This window comes from Dreissena polymorpha, chromosome 5 (genome assembly GCF_020536995.1).
Source record: "Dreissena polymorpha isolate Duluth1 chromosome 5, UMN_Dpol_1.0, whole genome shotgun sequence".
NCBI classification, from domain to species: Eukaryota; Metazoa; Mollusca; class Bivalvia; order Myida; family Dreissenidae; genus Dreissena; species Dreissena polymorpha.
Window position 1 is genome coordinate 46,230,521 of NC_068359.1, and position 26,957 is coordinate 46,257,477.

The window sequence follows — 26,957 nt, forward strand, 5'->3', positions numbered from 1 at the left end:
AGATGGATCTCTACTACTTGTATGTTTCATTGAACTGTGAATGACCAATAAAAAGTCACACAAATGCAAATAATTCCTAACCAGTGAATGGTTTAACACAAGAACATTTAAGGGCAAATGCAGTGATTTACGGTTGTCGCACCCGATTAAATTGTAAACCTGGACAAACAGCACCCGATTAAAGGCGAAGAAACATGTTATCAATAAAGACATTTGACTTGATTTGACTTTGCTGCGAAAGAAAATCTTAAACAAATGTTTTTCAAAATACTGTAAATGATGACACCAATGCATAGTTCTTAATACATTTTATATTGAACAAAAACTTGCCCAAATACTTAAATCAGTTAAACACTGGTGTCTTTTTCCGATGAAAATGAACCATGCTCTGGGAAAACGGGGCTTAATGCATGTGCCTAGTGTCATCCCAGATTAGCCTGCCCAGTTCGCACAGGCTAATCAGGGATAACACTTTCCACTTTTATGTAATTTTTAGTTTTAAGGAAGTCTCTTCTAAACGAAATTTCACTCTAGGACTGCATATATTGCTAAGGCAAGCCTTCGCAAACTTGAATGTGCAGTTTTTGTATTTTTAACTTAACCAAAATATCGTTACTCTGTATCTTACAATTATTTCTTTTTGGTTCAATCAAAATATAAAGTCAAGACTAAAAACAAACAGAACAAATATTCATTTGCGAAAGGTTGAAGAGTAATGTAAGATCTCTTACCCCCAGTGACACATGCAAGTATTACTCTTTGTGTCTTGAAATTCACGAGTTTTATGTTTCATTTTATTTGTGAAGTCAAATGTATATAATTGCATTTGTACTTAAATGAATTTTTAGGATGTGGCGCATTCTGACTTTCCATAAGTTCTAATCAATCCAGTGGCGCAGGTGGCGCATACTGACTTTCCATGAGTTCTTAACAATACAGTGGCGCAGACTTTATCCTATTGGCGAAGACCTTTGAATAACAACTGCCATTTTTTTTTAAATGAAATGACGTCGTTTTCCCAGAGAAATTTTTAGTAAACTCTTTAACAATGTATATAAACGGTGAAAAAAGCATAAAATAAAAAGAAAATTTGTTGGATTCGGTGGAATATCGATTTTAATTCACGAGTGATCATAGATTTTTTTTCTTCTATGATCACTCGTGAATTAAAATCGATAATCCACCGAATCCAACAAATATGCTCTTTGTAATGTACTTGATTGAAAATAAAATAAAAAATTTCATTTACATCCTTGACAAGACACCCAAACAGAAAAAAGTGTATGTTGTATGTAAGTTATCATACTTAAAAGTTTGTTGCAATGACCAATCTACAATTATGTTTTAAATACAATTTTAAATGCAATTTAAAAATAGCAGAATTTGTTTATGAATCTTTGATTTTTACCTCGGCTGTTTTCTGAGAAAACAGCCCTGTCGTCGTGGGTCACTAGGTCAAAGGTCAATGACACTGTGACCTCTACTACAATACATTGGCTCTTAAATTAAAGTGCTTCCACCTACAACTTTGAAACTAATTTATATGTAGATGCAACTTGTTGAGGTTTACATGCAACACCAATTTTTATGTCACTAGTTCAAGTTCATGCTCAGATCCTGAGAAGCCATGGCCAGACTTTTAATTGAAATACTCTCATCAGAGCGGGCCTGGAGCTAAATCCCGGTCCAAAGAAACTGAGGAAATCCATAACTAACAGAAAACAAAAAGCCAAAAGACTGTCCAAGTATAAAGAAAAAACAGAGAAAAGGCTGACTTTGGAGGAGGATCAGATTGAAGCTATAAAAAGTTCTGAAGCTGAAAGAAGAAGAACTCGTAGGCCACGGAGTGAAACAAAAAAGAAGACAATGAGGCTGATGTTAAACGTAAACGTTTATTAAAGCGAGATTATACGATTTGTATTTGTGTTAAATTGTAATATATTGATAAAAATATGTTACCATAACACAAAATAGGCAAGAAAAAATATACATTGAAGACGAATTTCATAAAATGCAGCAATGACAAATTACTGCCCCGAGCCGATTGTGATGAAGATATTTCGTACATATTTTCCTACAATTACCGAAGCATTCGTCTTTTTATTAGGATCCGAGTTAGTGCTCGTGTGTCGTATGAATATATATCGTTGCAGAAATTTAAAATGAACCGTTAAACTAAGTTTAGATTCACATCGTACATGCATGATATACATGCTAGCGAATTCGACTGTACAGACATTTTCGATTTCAGAATTAAATTTATGGCTTATTTCGCATTTTTCCACTCATGTTCTTCTTAACTTTTATTTTAATTTATATTGAAATATATGTATAATAAGTTGTTTTTTTACACATTTTATATAAATTCATAAATATTTGACAAAATCGTATAATCTCGCCTTTAGATCAAACAGTAATAAAAACAAGAAAGAGAAGGAAGCAGTCACTATCAGAAAAAGAGTTTCAAGTTCAGACACTGAAAAAAGAGAAAAGAAAATGTTGCAGATGTTAAACGAAAGAGAGCTCTAAGATCAGATAGTGTAAATAAAGAAAAAGAAAATGTTGCAGATGTTAAACGAAAGAGAGCTCTAAGATCTGATAGTGTACATACAGAAAACGAAAAGGTTGCAGATATTTAACGAAAGAAAGCTCTAAGATCAGATAGTGTAAATAAAGAAAAAGAAAATGTTGCAAAAGCTAAACGAACGAGAACTTTAAGATCAAATAGTGTAAATAACGAAAGAGAAAATGCTGCAGATGTTAAACGAAAGAGAGCTCTAAGATCAGATAGTGTACCTAAAGAAAAAGAAAATGTTGCAGATGTTCAACGAAACAGAGCTCTAAGATCTTATAGTGCTTATAGAAAGAAAGAAAGTGTAGCAGACAATAAAATGAAAGAATTGTGTAGATCAGATCCAGTAAAGAAACGTAATGAAAGATTACAAGACCAAAAACTAAGAGGAAAGGAGAACGTGCAAATGAAAGAACTGAAAAGTGACAATTCATATGTTGGTGCACAATTCAAGGAATCAATACAGCAAGGACCAGTGTTTGTGTGCACCTGCTGTAAACGTCTTTTGTACAGAAAATCTGTTGTACATGTACCAGGTGATAGATATGCAAGTTATGGTACAAATAGAAAAAAAATCAGCAGTGTTTGACTGGTTTAGTGGCTACAAGGATAAACGCGAGTGGATATGTAGCACATGTCACAAAGCCCTAAAAGAAGGGAGAATGCCTTCACAAGCACATGCGAATGATCAGCTTGTTGAAGAACAGCCATTTGATTTGTGTGACCTTAGTCCATTGGAAGAACGTCTATTGTCTATGAAAATTCTGTTTATGCAAATAGTGAGCTTACCCAGATGGGGTCAAAAGGGAATAAAAGGACCAGCAGTCAATGTTCCATTTTGTCGCCGTAGTGTAATGGATATGGTGTCCGCCTAGCGACCGGGAGGTCACGGGATCGATCTCCACAGTGGAAGCGTTATTTAGATCTCCCCAAAAGACACCAAGTACTGGTTCTAGGCCCAGGAAACGGACTCGAGAGCGTTTATATAAGCCTTAGGCTTTCGATGCAATCGAGCTAAAATAAATTGGTTTTAAACTAATGTTCCATCTTCATTGGATGATGTAATGTCTCTGCTTCCCAGGCTGTCATCTGATTGTGGTTAAGTTGGCATGAAACCCAAGAGAAAATAAAAATATAAAGGTCATATAATGCACCAGTCGATACGACCAGCCAATGTCATGTCAGCACTAAAATACCTGAAAGATAATAATGAAAAATATGAAGATGTCATTGTCAACACCACCTGGTTAGAACAAGCATCTGAACTGGATAGAAAGCTAATTGACGCATGTGAGGACAATGATTCCGATGACTTAGAAGAGGACAATGATTTTGATGACTTAGAAGATGAAGAGAATTATCACTGTGCTGATTCGAAACATGATACAGAACATGTTAAGAAAGGAGAAAAAAGTGAGAGTGAAGATGAGGAAGATAACAACATGAAACTACGAGGCGTTCCTTACAATACATGCCTCCAACCGTTAATACTACCATACTCTGGCAAAGAGATTTACTCTCTAGCTCCAGGTGAAGGCCAGCAGCCCATCAGTTTCATTTCTGACCCTGAATGTGAGGTTCTAGGTTTCCGAACGCTATTCCCATCTGGAAAGTTTGGTTTTAGTTGTAAAAGAGTTGTCAACTTATCCATGCGGCGGTATTTCAATCAGAGGATGCTAAATGTTGATGCAAGATTTGCTCAGAATATCGAGTATCTGTTCTTCTCTCAATACCTTTGTGAAGCAAGACAGATCCTAAATAACATAAGCCTAGCTATGATAAAAGGCAATTGTTAAGGTCGAAAGAAGCTGACAGCAGGTTATCTTTGTGACACAGACACTTAACAAGATGACCTGGCACACAATGATGGATTTAGGTTTCTTCAAAATGTTCGGGGGTCCTATCCATACTGGGTGAAAACAATCCATGACCTGAATGCAATGTCGAGACAACTCGACATTCCAACCTGGTTCTGCTCATTTTCAGCTGCAGATTTGAAATGGCCTGAAACGATACAGATTATTGCCAAGCAGTATGGAGTTACATTGAGTGTCACTGATGTAGAGAACATGGATTGGCAGCAAAAGTGCTTGTGGTTACGACGTAATCCAGTAACAGCAGCAAGACATTTTGACTTCAGAGTACAGAAATTCTTCAAAGAAGTTCTTCTCTCTGATGCTCATCCATTAGGCAAAATAGTAGATTTCTTCTTCCGAACAGAGTTTCAGCAACGTGGTATCCCACATATTCACTGTCTGTTTTGGGTCTAAGATGCTCCAAAGATTGGAAAAGATACAGAAAAAGATATATGTGACTTCATCGATAGATATGTAACACCAGAACTGCCATGTGAAGATGACATTCCCCTGCATGACATGGTAAACAGTTTGCAGACTCACAGTCACTCCAGCTCCTGTTAGACTCACACCAGTAATTGAAGATACCATTTTCCAAAGCCACCTACAGATGAGACTATGATAGCAGGACCACCTGAAGATGATAAAACTGATCCTCACGTGAGATGCAAGTAGAGAGAAAAGAATGCTGAGGTGCTCAAGCTTTTACAGGATGCTTTTGTTGAAAATAATAACAGAACACTGGATGATATCCTTACTGCAGTCAATTTGAGCAAAGAAAGCTACATGCAGAATCAGAAGATCGCCCCTAGAAATCCAACCATCATGTTGCGCAGGTTCCCATGGGAGACGCGGATCAAAAACTACAATCCGGATTTACTGAATATTTGGTCAGCCAACCATGAGGTGCAGTACGTGATCAATGCATATGCTTGTTCCATGTATATCCTGTCTTATGTCAGCAAAGGAGAAAGGCAGATGGGTTATTTGTTAAATAAGCAAAAATTAGTAGACAAAATGTTAAGTCAGTAGGGAGTATACGCAAAGCCATTCATTAACTTGAAATAGAACTTTGCAAAATATAGGATTTTGTTGTATTGAAAATAAATACACATTTAACACTGTTTTCATACAATTATATATCGGACAGTTTTAAGCTCACCTGAGCACAACGTGCTCATGATGAGCTTTTGTGATCGCCTTTTGTCCGTCGTACGTCGTTCGTCGTCCGTCGTGGCTGCAACATTTGCCTTGTTAACACTCTCGAGGCCACATTTATTGTCCAATCTTCACGAAATTGGGTCAGAAGATTGGTCAAAATGATATCTTAGATGAGTTCAAAAATGGTAACGTTTGCTTGGAAAACATGGCTACCAAGGGTCGGGGCATTTTTCCTTAAATGGCTAAATATGGCTATAGTAAAACCTTGGTAACACTCTAGAGGCCACATTTATTGTCCGATCTTCATTAAACTTGGTCAGAAGATTTGATCCAATACTATCTTGGATGAGTTGGAAAATGGTTCCGGTTGGTTGAAAAACATAGCCGCCAGGGGGCGGGACATTTTTTCTTATATGGCTTTAGTAAAACCTTGTTAACAATCTAGAGGCCTCATTTATTGTCCGATTATCATGAAACTTGGTAAGAAGATTTGTCTCAATGATATCCTGGACGAGTTTGAAAATGGTTTCGGTTGGTTGAAAAACATGGGCACCAGGGGGCGGGGCATTTTTCCTTATATGGCTATAGTAAAACCTTGCTAACACTCTTGTTAATTGGAAATATAATTGCAAGGTGAGTCTGAAAATAGTTCATTTTTGTTTAAAAACAAGGCTCTCAGGGGGATGGTAGTTTTTTGTATGTCTTAAGTTGTGTGGTAAAATTAAGCTTTAGCTGATTATCATTACATAACATTTATTTTATTTTGTCATTTTTCACAAAAATCTGATAAGCCATAATGTTAAAGAAAGATAACATGTACATACTTTCTAATAGTTAACTCCCTTGTTTAACTTACTGACCCAGGTTCCCAAATCTTTTTTAGTTCACCTCTGCAATTTGGTAGACCCATTTGTTTCAAAACACTTAAAGGGTAAATACTTGAAAATGCATATTTTTCTAGTATAATGACATTTTTGGCTAAGTTATAATTTCTTGTGTAATTCTGTACTTATTGTTTTGTCACATTTGTTATCAGTTTGTAGCAAATTAATCTATAATGGGAGCTATTACTGATAAGCCATCTTTGAGCTGAATGCATGTGTAGGTTGCATATTTTAGTAGAAGCTGTTGATTATGTTCAATTTAAATAATAGTGTTGATTTGAGTGTTTTTATTGTGTTTAGTCTATGAGTAGAGATTATATTTTAAATCAATCAAAATGTCTGTTAATGGACATAGACTGTTCTGCCAGTGCTCTCAGAACTGTATAAAATAAGCTGTTTTGGCTGATAGTCACTTCTTGGTGCTTTCTTGAAAAGGTAACAACTCTTGAAAAAGGTGGGAATTTTGAAATAATTAAACTCTTCATCGTTGTAACACCAGCATCAAGACATTTTGGCATTATTTTCCAAATTATTCTCATTATTTAGCTAATTTTTATTTGGCATTTTCTTAGAAAGACTCTTAATAATTTTGATTGAAATAACTTTTGTAAATTCTTCTTATTTTTTACATTTGAGTCACTGGAGTTTTCCACTCTCCATAAATTGTGTTCCTTAGATTAAGTAAGACTTATTTTATCAACTAAAATTTTGAAGCAGCTTCTAGAATAACAGTCACTTATATATATATAATATATATATATCAGGGTTTTTTTTTTTACATATTGTGAACTTCTTTTTGCATTCATTAAGGTATTTGCTTTATTTGTTAATTTTAACGATGCATAGACTCTTTAGACTTGGCTTGTACCTGTTCTTAATTCTTTCTCATTGTTCTTCATTTTCCTAGTTCTTAGAATAAAATTAAGTTATTTTCATTAAAGGGCCTTTAAAAGGTGCTTTGGTTTTCACTTATAGATTAATTCTTTGAGAGTATTCAGGCGTATCTGACTGGACGTCTTTAGTTAATTGAATTGCACCTAGTCAGTGGTGTCATCCGGACCGGAAATAAGCGTTCTTTAATTAGACTCGATACGTATTTTGGTATTACATAGAGCTCACAAAGTAACATAACTCGTAACCATCCCGTGACCGGTTCACTTGCGCAAGCGAACGAGACCACTATACCACAGTTGTTTATAGTGAAACATGGTGAATACTTTTAGTCGCATTTTAGTTAAATCTAAATGACACTTGCTGATCTTCACACATGGTGACAATCTTTATGAGCATACTATTTTTTGCTCATGGTGAACTTTTGTGATCACGTTTTGTCAATTGTCAGTCTTCCGTTGTGCGTCATGAATATTTGCCTTGTTAACACTGTAGAGGCCACATTTATTGTTGGATCTTCATGACACTTTGTCAGAAGATTTGTCCCAATAATATCTTGGACGAGTTCAAAAATGGTTCCTGTCTGTTGAGGGGGCCATTTGTTGTTCATTCTCCATGAAACTTGGTTAAAACATTTGTTCTATTGATATCTTGGGCTGCAAAGAACAGGTCATTTCTTTGTATCTCAGGGCCTTTCAGGCCCTCTTGTTTATGTCAAGGGCAAGAGTTTTAGTCTCGACCCCAATTTCATAGCGAGATCAGAATTTAATCGGAATTTTGTTCTACATTCATTATATACTAGATACTTAGTGGATGTGTGTTTTGCGTTTATTTGACATTTAGGTTATACATTAATCTAGTTTTCTTCGTACTTTAATGCATAAGTGTTCCTGAATCAAATTTAAAATCCAAGTATAAATATTTACTTTCATAATTGTTTGTATGCGTAATGTATCTATACATCAGTAATTTGCAACAGTATCGGTTGAAATCCGATATCTACGCATTTTAGAACTGACTTTATTAGTCTATATACCGAGCAGAAACAAGTGAAAACCATGTTGTTATTATTTTAATAAAGACTTATCGATAAATGTTATTGTAAAAGAGTTATTATTACTGATATTAGTTAACCAATAAATGCGGTAACTTCGGGGAAGTCGGTACCTGCGCGAGCGTCTGATATTGGTAGCCTTATTAATTTATAATAGCCTGACCGTATTCCATTTCGTTCAACGCTAATTTTATATCAGACAATGTCCAAACTTACTGTGTTGTTTTTGCGCTTTAAATTATAGTGATTGATAAATGCCCCATAAGCAATGTTTAATATGATGAATATCACTTTTATACGCAATAACATGTGGGATTGAGGTACCCACCCGGCGTCAGAAAGCGCGTAAAACTTCACCGAATTCCCAGTTATAAAGCGTTGTTTCGTGTCAAATACACGGGTAGGGGGGAATGTTTCGGTAATAATTTTGTTGATAACACGGGTAAATACCGATGAAGTGTTAATTTATTGCAAATACCACCATTACACGTAATAACGGGTTCGATTTCGGTAAGCGCGCAAGCGTTTGAGAGCGTGTTTAATGTACCGATTTACCCGTTATAAATAGCTGATGTTCTCTTTAATCGTATATTTTTTGCATTTGCAGAATAACTAAATGGCATCAACCCCTTTACACGTGTAATATGGTGTTCAACAAGTCCATAAAATCATCCGGAATATCGCGTAAATCTATATGCAGTCTATAGGCAAAGAAGCCATTTTGGTGTTAGCTTGTCTAGGTTTTCTTCCCGCTGAGCCATGTGATTAAGTGGGCGGAGCGATCACTGATAAGGCGTCATGTCAATTGCAACGCGTAGCATTAACCTTTGTGTTCGCAAGCGAACCACTGAGAACGGTGTTTACGAAAGGTTATTTAATATGCCATCTAAAACGGATAGTCGATTATGGACTTTGGCTTCAAACATTACTAAATGTATTGTACAATGCCTATGCAAACTCTGGTTAGGTAAGGATTTACGTGTTTATACATATGTACTAGTTTTCTGTTAGTTTAAATTTGGGAACGATGGGTACATGCTCGTCACAGAAATAATGCAGCGTATAGTAGAATGAGGTTTTAATAAAACTGGCGAACATCACTATTGTTTCACAGGTCGCTTCATATGGATAACCAACTATGTAGTATTTAAAGAGTGAGGTCGCGTTGGTGTAGTGGTTGAGGTGTCCGCCTAGCGATCGGGAGTTCGTGGGTTCGCTCCCTACTCGTGGAGCGTTCTTATCATCTCCTCTATAGACACCCAGTACTGGTTCTTCCCAGGAAACGGACTTGATAATGTCCTAGTCCAACTTGTTGACGCTCTCAAATATTAGGCTACTTTTTTATGGGTCATATTTGTTCCAAAGAATTTAGCTCATATAAAAAGTAACTCTAACTTCTCTCCGCGTCTTATAAATACGAATAGATAATGTCCATATCTGCCCATAATGCTCGAAAGAGCGCTTGGCAGTATACATAAATAAATAGAAGAGTGTTAGATACGTTTTATAAATGCTATTGCTGCTGAGTTCTTACTCGGTCATGTGGGGTCAAATTTAAATCATTAAGTCGACTTGAAATGTTCAATACCATGAAACATTGCAAAAGAAAATATTTTGTTGAATTGATATCCATTTCGATTTTTAAATTGTTCCACTCCCTTTGTAACATTCTGGAGCCTGGCGTGACCTTACTGAAGCATTTTGAACAGCAAGAAATCACCTTTTTACCCAATCATCTTGCAACTTGCTCAAAACTTTTGTTTTTATATTATCATAAATTTCTTAGATTCTAGAGAGAGTTTAAACAAAATATCTGGATGCCACGATTAGATTCAGTTTCCCTGGTATGACATGATAGTATGTGCAATAGACTTGAACATGTATTTCATGTTTGAGAAAGTCCGCAAACTGAAGTCTTCTCTTTTGCCTAATTTTCAAACTTGGACAGAACATTTGTTCAAATAATGTCACTGCCCACATGAAATATGTCACATAAAAGGCAAGAAAAGCTTGGGCATAAGTCAAATTTATTACACAAACATCAAAAGAGCAGATGAGATCAATACATTTTATTTGGGTATAAGGTGAGCGCATCCGTGTTTTGAGCCTTGCTCTGTTATTTTTTATGATTTCAAGGTTGCATATTAAGATGACACATTGGTCAAATATTTGTGCTTGTTATTTAAGAGACATTGAACACAACCAAGGTTGTCAACAAAGAGACATTTCTGAAACTCACCAAGTCCAGAGAGCCTGGAAGGGGACTGGTCACCGTTAGCAACCACCACTCATTCTGGGATGATCCTTTACTATGGGGTATGTATCCATTAGCAACCACCACTCATACCTGTTTGCAACCACCACTCATACTTGGATGATCATTAATTATGGGGTATGTATCCAAAAAAGATTCCCAAGCCCAAAATTGCATTTTTCCAAAATGGCCAGAAAAAGGCCTGAGTACATGAAATCATGTACACATGGTATTTGCAGCAGCATGTTAAAGCGAGATTATACGATGTTTTATATTTGTTAAATTGTTATATATTGATAACATATGTTACAATAACAAAAAATAGGCAAACAAATTATACATTGAAATGAATTTAATAAAATGCAGCAAAGATAAATTAGCGCCTCGAGCCGATTGTGACGGAGATATTTCGTACATATTTTCCTACAATAACAGAAGCATTCGTCTTTTTACCAGAATCAGAGTTAGTGTCCTGATGTAATTGTTCTCAATTATCAGGCAGCACAAGACCTATATGTTTTTTTACCAAAGTCAAAGTCAGACATCAAAGGTCACACACTTGTAGACATATTTATTATTTAGCCATGTTTTTACTATGCATTAGTGGATTCTGTAATAAATATCCATAATTCTTCTCCATCTTCTTCCTTGCTGTGTGTCATATGTAAGATTCATTTCTATGGTTAAGGTCAAGGTTCATGTCTAGGGTTAAGGTCAACGTCACACAATATACTTCATGTAAGGTCATGCGATTCACATCAATGGTCAAGGTTACACAAATGCTTCATGTAAGGTCGTACGCTAAACCCGTAAACTGACCAGCTTTTTTCCATAATTATGTATACACCTTTGTACTTAGAAATTACTTAATCACTTGAATGGATTCTTTTTCTTAATTAACTTATTGTTTTCTAATTTTTATTTTCCGTATTTTTTCTCTTTTTTGTGTAGGCTTTTTTATTTTCGTTGCAGATTTCAGTCTTTAACAACATTTATGCTTTAAATTGTTCAATCTTTAAAAAAAAAGTTGCAAATTTTGTTATGGACTCTTTTAACAAGCACTTTTGATATTTAAACATTCAGACTAGAGGAGGATGTATTTTACATTGTTCTTAAGTGCTTCAATACAGAGTCGGAATAGCACACTTTAACCACTTATGAATAACAATCAGTGTTCTTCGTAACAAGGAAGATTTTAGGCTGGCTAGTCTATTCATAATTACAAATTTTAAACTAAAACTGAAAGACACACTCAACTAAACAATGCTTTCAGTGTTACTTCTTACTTGGAAAAGTATTTTTTATGGTGTTTTGCGATAAATCATGTGGTTATACTGCAATAAATCATGTAATTATTCTGCAATGAAAACCTATAAATAGTGTAGGGCTTTTTTCCTTCTTTGAGTGTGGCCTGGGTCAGCCATCTCAAAATTTTGATGCAAGCATTTTACTAATCGAATATATCCACAATATTGTACAAAAGCAGCCTTTCTAAACTGTCTGACATGGACCTTTTAAGGTCATCATTACCAAAACAGACATTTTACACTCCTGTTTCTGTTTTAGCTCACCTGAGCACAACGTGCACATCGTGAGCTTTTGGGATCACCTTTTGTCCGTCATGTGTCGTTCGTCGTCAACATTTTGCCTTGTTAACACTCAAGAGGCCACATTTATTTCTGATCTTCATATCTTGGTTGAGTTCGATACTGTGTCACTTGAGAACAAAAACTAGGTCACTAGGCCAAAATAAAGTAAAAGCTTGTTTACACTCTAGAAGTCACATTTATTGTCGGTTTCCAGTTGCCATTTGCACCAAGAGAATATTATCAACAAATAATTTTTTAAGCTTCTGTGTTAAACAATTAAAGAAAAAAAAAGAGAAAAGGGTCAACATTACAGACAACCTTTAACAATTTATTGCTCCAATATACCTTGCCCGTCCATTGTTTATTTTATTCTTTTTTTATCTAAAACTTGCAGTATTTCGAACGCCGCTTGGTATCTGAAAATTATTTTTGCTATTTTTTATTTAACAGTTTAAATTACCACATGACTTAATTATTCTTCAATATATATTTATTTACACTATATTGGGTTGTTTATCGGTGCGGTGCTTATTTTTGCTGCTTCCTGTGGTACTCAATCTCAACTGTGATATGCAGTCGATACTTATTGTTTTATATAAGGTTCATGACCACATCAACAAAAAGTAATACATCTTTCTCTCTCTCTCTTTCAATCCTTATGCAATTCTTTCTTGGAAAATGTCCGTAACCCAAAACAAAACCGTCGCGGGGCAGAGTAAAAACCTGACCACTTTACTTGGGGAGGCACTTTCATGGCTGGACACGCACCATCTGACCTATAACACCATGCCCTTTAGGTGCCTTCTTCAGTCAGTCGGAAGTGAAGGCACCATTATGTCCTTCTTTTCTATCTTCCAACTGGCCTCGTGTTTGGCAAAGGAACTTCCCGGGCTTGTCGAGCGAATTGTGCCTTTGGCGTCTGGTTGCGTCCTCTTGCAGCTCAAGTCCGCTCAAGCGCTTTCAACCCTTCTCTCTAAGGGGACGTTCCAACTTGGTATGGTCGCGGTCAGAGCTTTATCCCCTTCAAACATGAGGTCAGTAAATGGTTATATAGCAGGGATCCCGGAAAGTCAGGATTTAAAAGAACTTAGAACATGTCTCATATTCAACCATGCAATACCTACCTCGGACCTCCTTATTACTAATTTGGAAATGGTTGAACCCTCTCGCCCCGCTCCACCTGGCTTTCCGAGACTGGTCAAAATATCTATCCTCACTTCTAGATAAGTCCCCAACAAAATTTTGGTAAAGGACACCATCGTCGTCCACATCCTACCTGGGGTGCCCCTCCTATAGGAGAGCTATGCATATAGCTATTCATTCTAGTTTCTATGGGGTCACCTGGTCCGAGGCGGAGAACAGGCTATTTGCAGCCGATACTGTGAGCCACAGCGTGGGCGCCCGAGCCACCTCCACCACAACTGGCGGACCTTATAGCTGAGATACTAAAGGACCAACATAGGCCCACTGGGTGTCAAGCTACTTCCTACATCTACACTAGAAAAGATTCCCGATTAAAAAATCGCAGGGAATCTGTAACAAAGGTCATCATTCCCCCGGTCAAACCCATCACTAACAAAATCCATTTTGGAACTGGCGATCCTCCAAAATTAGCAGACCCAGGATGCCCCCAACCGGCCAGTGTCGGCCATAACTTAGCGATCAAATCCCCTCATCATAAATTAAATCAGTTTAAAAGCAATTTAATCTCCTTCCACTATGGACAGTGATCTTCAAATTATTTCTTTTCATGTTCGTGATTTTACAACATACAAACATACCGAACGTAAATATTTTATAGATAGTAACCCCCACACTCATATTTTATGCATTCAGGAGACTAAATTCTCCAATAATAATACCAAGCAAATACCCAGTTATTATTGTGAATATAACAATCTTGGTATATTAAATCATCATATTGCTGGGAAGGCCCCCATTTATGTAAAAAAAATTACTATTAATTGTGAATACCTGGAAGTGAGCAACCAGTTAAAACCTGATGGTAGCACTGTTTTTGAGGCATTAGCAATTAAATTGGTTATCAATAAGAACCGGCCTTTTCTTTGAACTCTGAATGGCCTCTTTAAGGAATTAGGGACCGTTAAAGGACCCTATGATGTAATATTCAACGGGGACTTTAATGCACATCACCCTGCTTGGGGTTCCAAAAATTCAGATGCAGAAGGTCGGGCGGTAATAGAATGGTAGGACGAGCAAGACCTTATACTGCTCAATGACGGTTCTCCAACCAGACTAAACCCCACTGGGTTAAACTCTCACATTGACCTTACTGCTGTTTAATGCCATGATAGCCAGTGCGTCTGCATGGGCAACCGTTAAAGATACATTGGAATCTGACCACCTCCCACAACAGGTTACCCTGTTCACCTCTATTGCACATGGAACTGATGCCCAGTGCTCAGGATAGCAAAAATGTCTAATAGAAAAAGCTAACTGGGCTCAGTTTAGGGACCTCTGTTCAGATCTCTCCCTTGTCTCTTCCTTGCAGATGTTCACTCCCAGGACCCTTATAAGTTTTGTAACACCTTAACATATAAGATCCTGTCCATGACGGAACGTAGCATTACGGTCTCCTCCGGCAAGGGTCAAGACCAGAAAAAGGGTCCCGTGGTGCAATGAGTCGTGTTCCAAGGCGGTACAGGACCGGAAAAAAGGCATAAAAGTACTTAAAAATAACCCCTCTGAGCATAATCTCCTTAATTATAGGTCTCTTGATAACCAGGCAAAGCGGGTCATTTTTGATGCAAAATCTCAAAATTGAAAAGAATTCTGGGACTAAGCAATTATTAACAAGAAGAACACTAGGGACATTTGGCAAAAGATTCACAGAATTAAACGAAATTCATTTACTTAAAAACAAAGGCAAAATTGCCACTAAAACAAGGGAAAAGACTCAATTTTTGGTTCAACATTTCAAATCTGTCTCCAGTGAACTATCAAAAGCGGTTTGAGACGGAGCACCAAAACAGTTTAGATGTCATGAACCTGGGGACAACAGCACGCCTCTCAATTTACCCTTTACCTTCACATAATTATTAAGTGCTATTAACACCAGGAGCAATACTGCCACGAGCCCTGACAAAATATCATATTTGATGTTTAAACATATGCCGGCCATAACTCTGAAAATATGGCTTAACCTATTCAATCAGGTGTATAGGACAGACACGAAACCACCTGAGTGGAGGCAGGCTACAGTGATTCCTATTCCGAAACCGGGTAAGGACAAAAACGATCCAAACTCATATTGTCCAATAAGTTTAACATCTCATGCAGGCAAATTGCTAGACATTATGGTTAAAAGATAGATAAGAACACCTAAAAATATACTTAACCCCTTCCAGTCTGCTCTACTCTAGATCAGCTAGCTAGGCTACAGCATGATAATTTTTCTGCACAAAAATCAAGGGCAATCAGTACTTGCAATTTGTTTGGACCTCCAGGCCGCCTTTGATTTAACATGGACTTTTGGTATACTTAAAAAGCTAGCTGAGTATGGAAGCACTGAAAACTGTTTTCACTACTTCAGAGCTTTCCTAGAGGGTCGCAAATCCAAGTCAATGTCGATGGGGAATTATCAGAGGTAGCCATAACTGCAGGGATCAAGCAACTGGGCGAAGTGGGCGATTATGTCGCCGCTGGTTTCCTTAAATCTCCCGGATCAAAAACACCGGCGATAACCACTTCGCGCTTAAATCTGGCAATTATCATATCCGCAGCGCTATCAAAGTGGCTTCTGTTTATTACCGAATACACGCTGAAATCAATCCACTGACCGAATCGGCGAAACTCCGCCCCATGGCGTAGTAAATAACCTATTGAAAATTGATGAGCAACCATTCACAGCGCTCCTGATACGGGTATTTGGCAGGAATATCTCTTGACCAATCAGAGCGTGGGTTACAAACTCCATTTCTGCTAATAGAAAACATGACATCACCGGGCGAGACACTTTGTTAATTGATGTGAATTATCGCAATTAGTGTCCCCAAAACAAGGTGGATTAAAATTATGTCGTCTCTATGTATTACTGTGAAACCATATATTTTCGTAAGCACGAAATCTTGTCATTTTTAAAAAAAATGACGTTTTCGTCAGCACTTAAATTCGCCAATTCCTGACTTTGAAAAAAAAATGCTTCAGTTTATATCCGATTTGTTTGTAAAACATGTCCTAAATATATAGCGGTTGCGAAAAAATCGAAGTGGGAAAAGAGGGAAGGCACTTAAGATTCACTTGCAGGAGGTGGGGCCTGTTTGTCACATGTCAATATACTAGTCTTTTGTTATCAGGTGATCCGTAATGGGCCCCCATTAGTGTATCATTATAATGATTAACGGATTAGTGCGACCGAATAACCGTTAACGAGTGTTTGAAACAGTGAAGCTAATTGCCAATTGGTCTTATTCAGTTATTATCATGGCCAACATTCTTACCTTTATCGGCGCAGATAAGAAGAGGTGCGAACATTATTGGTTATAATTAGTGTTAGCAAACTATTTTGTAAGTTTTCAATAAAGTTTCAAGAGTTTTGCATCGTTAATATTTGATCACTTTAAGTACAGTAATTTGTCTGAAACGTCACTTTTAATAATGTCAATGAATTTAGCAAATTTAAATGAATACACTAACTCCAATATAACGTGGATGACGGGGTCTAAGTCTCGATAAATGTTTTTAAAAATGTCATAAACACAAACATACGCGATTTTTCGGACGTGTAAAATTAACAGTGCATTATGGGACAGCGGTTTCGAAGGGCACAGTTCAGATTTTATTGTAACAACTAATTGACGAGTGAGTTTAAATTAGATTGAATGCAATAGGATACAAAGCAATGTTTTATTGCGTCATACTCAGTCATTTGAAAACGTGATTCCCGGGGATTTCCTGAAAATCGCGCGAAAAATGAAAGTGCATTTCTGCAATCAATTAGCCTACGTTTGGATGGAACCAATCGTAATGATTGCTAAATTCTATTTACCTGTTACGTTTTAAATTGCTACAAATAATTTAAAACAAGTATCGTAAAACTTGTCAAAGCTGTCCATGATTAAAAAGATCGATAGCCCATAAACGAACCACAAGCTATTTTTATACCTGTATTGAGTCTTTTTTATTTGACATATATAGTCGTATCTTAACATTCTTGATAATTTGTATTTCGATTAACATGCTTTGTTGGTCAATTTAAATAATTAACATATTGTTTTATCAGTTCTTATCGGAGCAAGGTAATAAATGAAAATCACAAAAAAGGCAAATAGGAAACAAAGGTAGACAATTTTATCCATTCCGTATGCAGGTTTCTGTCCCTGGAGCAGTATACTCAACCTGGGTTCACCATTTCGCTGGGTACCGGCCGCAAAGGAAGTTTGCTTCAAGTCTCCTGCTTCCACTCTGTTCTACACTCTTGGGCAGTAAGTGGCTTGATTTTCATGGAAGTCATTCATGGTGCAATGAGGATAATAATAAACAAGTTGAGTCTGGCTCTGGGAAAACAGGGTTTCATGCATGCGCATAAAGTGTCGGCCCAGACTACAGATATGGCCAAGACCGTCAAAATTTGCAGGCCAGACTGGCCTAGGGCAGTATGCTCAAAAATGCACTTAAGCAGGTGCAGTAATATTCTCCCTGTGGTCTATTTTTTATATAGCATATGTTTTATTAGTACATATTTCATATAACATGTATTAATATTTTATTTTAAACTTTGATAAAGTCCGACCCAATATAACCGTGAGTTTACAACGCACCAACAATTAGTTGAAATATACTTTCCACTACATTTATATATATAATTAATAATAAAAAATAAATATAAAAAAAGGAAAAAAAGTTCCTGTATAATAATGTGATCAGATCAAACAAGGGCATGGTTGTGGTCCAATGGGGTAGTAGGACCTAAGGCAGGCAGAATGCTTTGCCCCTATTAAAGCCTAGCTGGAGCTTTGGGACTATGCTTGTTGCTGCCTGTTACAGGTCTATCCCCATTGTGCGAGGTGACGGGGTGTACCAGGAGGCCATGAACCAAATCCTGGACAAGGTCAACACTGGACAGTGGGTCCACATATTCCCAGAAGGCATGTAGCAGACATTAGAGCTCATTCTGGGAATATTTGGCTTATTGCATTTGTGTAAAGTGTCTTCGCATATTAGCCTGTGCAGTCTGCACAGGCTAATCAGGGACGACAATTTCCATCTGATCTGGATTTTCCTATAGTAGACACTTACTTATAACCAAAAAAATCCACAAAAGCCAAAAGTTTCGTCCCTGAAAAGCCGGTGTGGATTGTAAAAGCTAATTTGTTCAACACTTTACGTTAATACCTTAAGCCCATTTTTCCAAAAATGTGGCTTGCCTTATATAGCTCGAATGTTGTTTGTATGCAATTCTGAAAGTTATATATTCGCATCTGTATGCGACATTTTGTAATGTTCTGCTTAATGAATATTTGAGATGGTTTCAATTTATCACTGATAAGACGATAATGTAGTACCATCAAAATAATATGAAATGTTTTTAATGTATAGACCTTCTACCACTTCTTAGCTTACACCATCCTTTCCAAAAAATATTTTGTTTTTAATATTAGGCTATTCAACACTTTTGTGTGCAAAAAGATGATATATTTGTATGAGTACTCTGCTAAAATACCATATTTGACGAGCAGAAAGGGGATTCCAATGTGAGAACGAGTACAAATCGACCGCAATGTTAAACGCTGTAAAATAATATTTTTATTATTTACCTATAATATTCCTTCCATTATCTTTATTATGCATGTTTATAATGGGCAACAATGTCAAGTCCATAAAAAGACAAACATCATGTAATTATGTCTTGAAATGTCAATGGTTTACAACTTTCTTTTTCTCCATACAAAAACCCCATTGGAATTATACTAAGAAAGTTATTTTAAATATATTTTAAATGTGGGAATTATTACCAGGAAAGAAACGGCACCACGGACAACTTTAATTAAATATCCACAATCAAATTAAAATCTGAAATATTAGAGAATAATTTACAACTGATATCTGTCCACTTGGCAACCATAGAAATTGTTTGCATGGTGTATGTGTACATTTCTTTACTATTTTCTAGGAGTAAACAAATTCATTCATGTTTCAGAAAGATATGAGCGGTGCTCTGAGAAAACGGGGCTTGTTGCGTCTGTGTAAAATGTCGTTCCAGATTAGCCTGTGCATTGCAAACAGGGCCATTCCGCCTAAACTCGATTTTCGTTAATAACTGACCTCTGAACATACCATAAAAGCGGAGGGTGTTGTTTCTGATTTGCCTGTGTAGATTGCACAGGATAATCTGGGACGACACTTTCTGCACATACATAAAAACTTTTCCAACAGCAAGGCTGATATTATGTTTGTTCCAGGCTCGGTAAATGAAAAAAAGGTTCGATTGAGACTGAAGTGGGGGATGAGTCGGATCATAGCAGATGCTGATGTCACCCCCATAGTGCTACCAATCTATCATATAGGTGAGCGATTTTGTTCCTTGATTATAAAGAAACAGTAATAGGCACTTTCCCAATCTGGGAAATCGAGAGGCTTGGGATGGTTAGGTATCGTAATTAAAAATTCTGTTGAAATAAAAATAATGTGATGTTTCTCGTGTTTGCTGAGCTTGTTTACATTTTATAAATGTTCGTGGAAGACCTATCTAAATTGCATATCCTTCATGTGTTGATAAAGCAAACATTTACCATAATTTACCATGTATGAAGGGCAGTCTTACCCGCAAATTTCAATTAAAAATGATTGCGAGTTATACATTGTAGCAACCGATTGTTGAATAGTAAACTTGCAAATGATTGAACAGGTTTCTTTCTTAGAAAACTTTGTTTCCTCCATTTTGGCATTAAAAAGTGTGCAGTTATACATGCATGGATGTGCATAATACGTAGTCAAGTAAGGTGTGGTAATATAAAGAATAGCAGCTGCAGGTAGTTACAAGGATGGTTTCCATGTTATTTCCAGGACTGGATACAATTTCACCAATTAAAACTCCTAATTGGCTTCGCGTGGGAAAGGTTAGTAAATGTATTAGATTAATAATTAATACATTTGGTAACCATTTTAAATCGTTATAATATACTTATTTAAAAACACCTGTTAATAGATGTTGAAAGTTAACCATTTGCCTTAACTGGACGTGTTCAAGCATAGGAGCTGAATTTCTCAAGTACACGTTTTATAGTAGTGAGAACAAAAACTGGAAAAACATGAAAAGAAATAAAGTTTGCTTCAGGTTAACCTGAATACTCTGAATAAATAGGCTAAAGCCTCAAGGTCAAGGCTGTTCAATTTTGTACTTTTATTTTGTCAGTTTTTACTTTAACTTTGTCATCTACATGTTGTCTGCAATTTTTATTAGAATCACAATAACATGTCAGATTTGTTCATTGTTTCATATTAACAATGCTTAATAATGTTCATATTCCCATTAATTTAATGTAATATAATATGGGAACACGTGTGACAGGAGGTGTGTATTCTGATGGCCTCCATTTTAAATCGGATCATCATGGAACTTTGTGATACTGTTACTTGGAGGGAAAGAGTGATGCTTATTGAGATTGAGGTCAATCGCACAAAGGTCAAAGTCACAGAGGCTTGTAACAGGAAATGCGTAGTAGCACATTTTCTTTAGAACCCTTTGATCACGCACATTTGTAAAGTGTACTTTGAAGGAAAGGAAGATGCCCATTAAGTTTGAGGTCATCAGTTCAAAGGTCAAGGTCACATGGGCTTGTATAAAAAAAATGTTTCTGCCCAATATCTAGAGAACTCTTACCTTTGACCATCTAAATTGCTAAGCTTGTTGCTTGGGAGAAAGGAAGATGCATATTGCTTTAGGAATCAGCATGTTTACGATCAAGGTCACATGTTCTTGTAGCATGAACATTTTTGCATAAATTATCCAGAGAATTCTTAGGATCTCATATATTAGTATACTAGTTAATCTCAACATAACATAAGTACGACCCTTAATGATTTTCAAACCAAGAGATCAAGGGCCACATGCATGACTTTGCTGCAAGTCAGGGGCATACATGTTTTTCGAATATCTATTGCTCTTTTTTTGGCACACAGCAGTGAAAATAAATTGATTTATAAGTCTGTGAAAATGATCCGTTTTATAATAATATCATGTAAACAAATCTGCACTCTTCTGTAGACTGTTACCATAGTGATAGGAGAACCAGTAGACTACACAGATGAAGTGACCAGAATGAAGGAATGCCAAATGTCTTCGGTAAGAGTTCATTAATGTCTAAAACTGAAGACGTGTTTTAATTTAGCTTTGGTTTAACAATGTGCAAAAACTGACAACAGGAATAAAAAAAATATAGTTTCGCAAGTACAGATTTGCGATATTTTAGGAGACCATCTTTATAAAGTGGATTTGGAGATATATTTAACAATAGCAATGCATGGTAGGATAAACAGGATGGCACTTGTCTTGGTATTGAAAATAAGTAAACAAAAAATGATCGGATTTATTATTTGCCGTTGTCAGTTCTAGAGATAATCATTTCTATGGTTTCTTACTTGAACAATATTATAATGTAAAAAATGTCTTACAAAGTGTGTATATTTTATATGCTATTTTGTAAGATAAATAAAATTTTATTTATCCAAGATTGAATTTAGTATTTAGTACATGTAGTAAGAATGATTATTACTGATAGTAATATTACTGTTTATGTACTATGACACATGTTCACAAACCATATATACATGTAATCACACTCCAAAAGAAGCATGATACTAAAATTAAGTTAATAATAAAATACCATTTTTAGTAAGTAATTAAATATATTTTTTTTATTTCTTTTAAGAAAAGTGAAAATGTCTGTTATTCCTTATTAATAATATATAAATAAGTGAAAGTAATCACAATGCATTTGCTGAATTTACTTTCTAGTATATTTAATTATAAAATGTGTGTATCTTGTACCTATACATTATTTATTTGGGTCCATTTTTAAAGTAAATAAATGAGCCTCTCTGTGGGAAAATGGGGCTTAATACATGTGTGTAGAGTGTTGTCACAGATTAGCTCGTGTAGTCACAGATTAGCTCGTGTAATCAGGGACAACTCTTTCAGCTTTTAAGGCATTTTTCGTTCAAATCCAAAACAAATTCCAAAATCTTAGGCAGAAAGTGTCATCCCTGCCTGTGCGGACTGCACAGGCTAATCTGGGACAACACTATGCACATGCATTAAGCCCATGTTTCCCAGAACAGAACATGGCTTTAATAAATGTTATAATTTCAGGTGGAGATACTGAAGGCAATTACGGATGATATTGAGGAAAAATTTTATTTGCTAAAAGAGGAAACAGAACGGGTTCATTTCCCTCGTATTGGGTTGACATTTCCCAGAGGGGTATCGTCGCAGGTAGATGAGAAGTTGTCAGCAGCCAATGGAACAGACGTGACATCACAGCTCAGCAATGGCAGATAGCAAAACAGCTTCATTGGAAAATATATACACATGTTGTTTTTATTATGTGGATTTTTTTAAGAAATCAAATCAAATCAATATTTATTTATTGTCGGTATAGTATATAAACATTATAACATAAGCTATGAATAGCTTTTGACCGACAGTGAATAGCTTTTGACCGACAGAATCTTGCAAAAGCAAAATCTTGCTTATAAATTAGTCAAAACTTGGCAGGCAGGTGTTTTGGGCAAATGTTATATGGTAACAATTGAAATTAAAGTTCTGTGTTTTTACATATTTTCATGCCCCCAGTAGAGTACAGGTGGTTAGCGTGTGGCTATGATATTAATGAGTGAAAACATCATTTTGAATCATAAATTATCATATTTTAACGAAAAATAAACTTTTCTAAAAAAATAAAATTACTATCAAATATATATATTTATCATACCACCGCATTGATATCTGCCTGATATAACGTTGCCTGATATACTTTTTATATCATGGTCAACAGGAAGTTTTTGTATCAGTCAATGTTTGGAGTTACGTAGGATTTTCAATAAAGTCAACAATTTTTATCAACATGAATCAGGTTCAACAAAACAAACAATTTGATACCAAGAACGTACATATTTTATTCTAGTTTAAAGTCATAAATCACAAAAACGTATATTTTTTTAAAAATCACAACAGCCCGCACTGCATAAGTTAAATGACGTCATCAATGGGGCAATAAATCTTAAATATCGATATAGTCTTTGCACTCGCAAATTTTGCACAGAAAGTCAAGACAAATGATAACTGTGTGCTTATCCTCAACTATTTAAACAAACGATTTAACACGCTTATGTCATTAGTGACACCATCATCAAAATGTCAATTTCAATACACATCTCCAAAATGGCGTCTCCAAACTATTCGGTGAAGTGTGTTCTTAGATTAAATTTGTCGCTGCAGTCCATTCCTGATCTCCAATTCAAGACGTTTATAATTAAAGCGGTTGTACTCTTCCCAGTCGTAGTGCAAACAACTTTTTTCTCTATACGATGTTTAAAATAAGCGATTATTCGTGTTGTCTTTTCGAACGCCGTTTCTACATGTATGTCAACGTGTAAAAGCCGGATCAGCAAAATCAGCGGGGATCCGTACATATTAAATATAAAGAAAGGGATTGTTTTGCAGATTTTTAGGAAAATGTGATATGATAAACATCAAAACAGGTTACTGTCCCATCGTTGTGTAATATATCAGGCTCGGCACGAATAAAATAACGGCTCGGCAAGCCTCGCCGTTTTATCATTCTAAGCCTCGCCTGATATATTACAAAACGATGGGACAGTAACCTGTTATTCTCTATATAACAAGGTATCCAACTCGAAATCACCGGAAAACGGGGTGCATCGTTTTGAACAGCCATTACTTATTCAATTTTGCAGCGATTTTCACGATCTTGGTCTTATTCAACGCAGAAATGAATTTCCTTTCTTGAAATATATATGTCTTGCAATATTTTTACAAATACTGGGTCAGCTTTTACGAAATAACACGATACACAACTCGCGTGACCCAGTTAACATCGACCAGACCGTATTCATGATTGAAATCTTCACGGAGTAAAGGGCATTTTCCCTTCAAAGTTCACGGACCTTGATACCATAATTCAATAAAACGTATGAAAAAACATTCTTACCGTACTTGCCGTTGCATTATGCATCAAAACTAACTGTCCAGCGCCGTTTGAAACCTTTGTTTACATACATTTAACTAACTGACATTTTAAACACACGAGTGATTTCATTGGTCCAATGCGAAGGTGTGTTTTTACAACTGGAGATTTCATTCATAAATTATACAGTCTGATCATTGTCAAGTAGGTCAAGCGAATTGTGTATCGTGTTATTTCTTAAAATTTGACCCAGCATGTGTAGAAATATTACAAGATATATACATTTCCAGAAAGAAAATTCATTTCTGCGTTGAATAAGACCGGGTTCATGAAAATCGCTGCCCAATTGATAAATTAATGGCTTTTCAAAACGATGCACCCCGTTTTCGGGTGATTTCGAGATGGATACCTTGTTATATATATATTTGATAGTGATTTTTTTTCCAGAAAAGTTAATTTTTCGTTATAATATGATAATTTATCATTCAAAATGATGTTTTCACTAATTAATATCATAGCCACACGCTAACCACCTGTGCAGTAGGGTGGCATATAGCAGTTGAACTGTCAGTCCGTCTGTCTGTCAGTCTGTGCGTCCGTCCGAAAACTTTAACATTGGCCATAACTTTTGCAATATTGAAGATAGCAACTTGATATTTTGCATGCATGTGTATCTCATGGAGCTGCACATTTTTAGTGGTGAAAGGTCAAGGTCATCCTTCAAGGTTAAAGGACAAAAAGAAAATTTAAGGGAAGTAACAAGCTTTAAAGGGAGATAATTTCTATTTTATATCACTTGGCTGGTACAGATCATTTCACAAGGGAAGTCATATTTTTAAAGAGATATAATCAAAATATAAATTGTTTAATTCAAAGTGGCGCAATAGGGGGCATTGTGTTTCTGACAAACTGATCTCTTGTCTTAACTTTAGTTTGTTGGCCAACAATCAGGAAAATTTACACAAATGTTACTCGGAGAGTACTTTACAAAACATGTGCATACAGTTCCACTAAACAGTACCATATGGCTGCCAACGCTAAGAGTTGAATTGTGTCACAATGCAACTTATTCAGGTATTTATTAGCTCATCTATTTTTTGAAAAAAAATGAGCTATTGTCATCACCTTGGCGTCGGCGTTGGCGTCGGTGTCCGGTTAAGTGTTGCGTTTAGGTCCACTTTTCTCAGAAAGTATCAATGCTATTGCATTCAAACTTGGTACACTTACTAAATATCATGAGGGGACTGGGCAGGCAAAGTAAGATAACTCTGGCGTGCTTTATGACAAAATTATGTGCCCTTTTATACTTAGAAAATTGAAAATTTTGGTTAAGTTTTGTGTTTAGCTCCATTTTATTCCTTAAGTATCAAAGCTATTGCTTTCAAACTTGCAACACTTACTAACTATCATAAGGGGACTGTGCAGGCAGAGTTATGTAACTCTGACCGGCATTTTGACAGAAAAATGTGCCCTTTTTATACTTAGAAAATTGAAAATTTGGTTAAGTTTTGGGTTTAGGTCCACTTTATTCCTACAGTATCAAAGCTATTGCTTTCATACTTGCAACACTTATAAACTATCATAAGGAGACTGTGCAGGCAAAGTTATGTAACTCTGACTGGCATTTGGACGGAATAATGGGCCCTTTATACTTAGAAAAATGAAAATTTGGTTAAGTTTTGTGTTTTGGTCCACTTTACCCCTTAAGTATCATAGATATTGCTTTCATACTTGGAACACTTGCAAACTATCATAAGGGTACAGTAAAAGGACAAGTTGCATAACTCTGGTTGTCATTTTTATGGAATTATGGCCCTTTTGACTTAGTAACTTTGAATATATGGTTAAATTTTGTGTTTCGATCCACTTTACTTCTAAAGTATCAAGGCTATTGCTTTCTAACTTCAAATACTTTCATGCAATCATGAGGTTACTGTACCAGGCAAGTTGAATTTTACCTTGACCTTTGAATGACCTTGACTCTCAATGTCAAATTATTAAATTTTGCTAAAATTGCCATAACTTCTTTATTTATGATTAGATTTGATTGATACTTTGACAAAACTTCACTTACCTGACATACCACAATAGATTCCACCCAAACCAACCCCCGTGCCCTCCCCCCCCCCCCCCCCCCCGAATACCCCCCCCCCCCCTAATTTTTTTTTAAGATCATCTCACACATGACCACCACACCCTCACACTATACCCCCCCACCCCACCCCAAATTATTTTTTTTTGAAACAGTTAAAAACAAATATTTATTTTTATTATTATTTTTATGTCCCCCACTATAGTAGTGGGGGACATATTGTTTTTGCCCTGTATGTTGGTCTGTCTGTTGGTCTGTCTGCGCCAACTTTAACATTTTGCAATAACTTTTGCTATATTGAAGATAGCAACTTCATATTTGGCATGCATGTGTATCTCATGGAGCTGCACATTTTGAGTGGTGAAAGGTCAAGGTCATCCTTCAAGGTCAGAGGTCAAATATATATGGCCAAAATCGCTCATTTTATGAATACTTTT

At 36.1% G+C, this 26,957-nt stretch overlaps 2 protein-coding genes across 3 annotated transcripts in view; one reads left to right on the plus strand and one right to left on the minus strand.

Moving 5' to 3' along the window:
- The window catches only part of LOC127880518 (protein rolling stone-like), a 317,579-nt gene that overhangs the window by 185,511 nt on the left and 105,111 nt on the right, over positions 1-26,957 (minus strand). The gene's annotated exons all lie outside the window — the stretch shown is intronic.
- Positions 9,251-23,132, plus strand: LOC127880522 (tafazzin-like). The gene is made up of 8 exons (XM_052427835.1): positions 9,251-9,385; positions 10,606-10,734; positions 17,591-17,705; positions 18,268-18,368; positions 19,683-19,787; positions 20,287-20,339; positions 21,488-21,565; positions 22,592-23,132. Exons 1-8 carry the CDS (start codon positions 9,298-9,300, stop codon positions 22,778-22,780), a joined length of 858 nt encoding a protein of 285 aa, XP_052283795.1. The 5' UTR covers positions 9,251-9,297; the 3' UTR covers positions 22,781-23,132.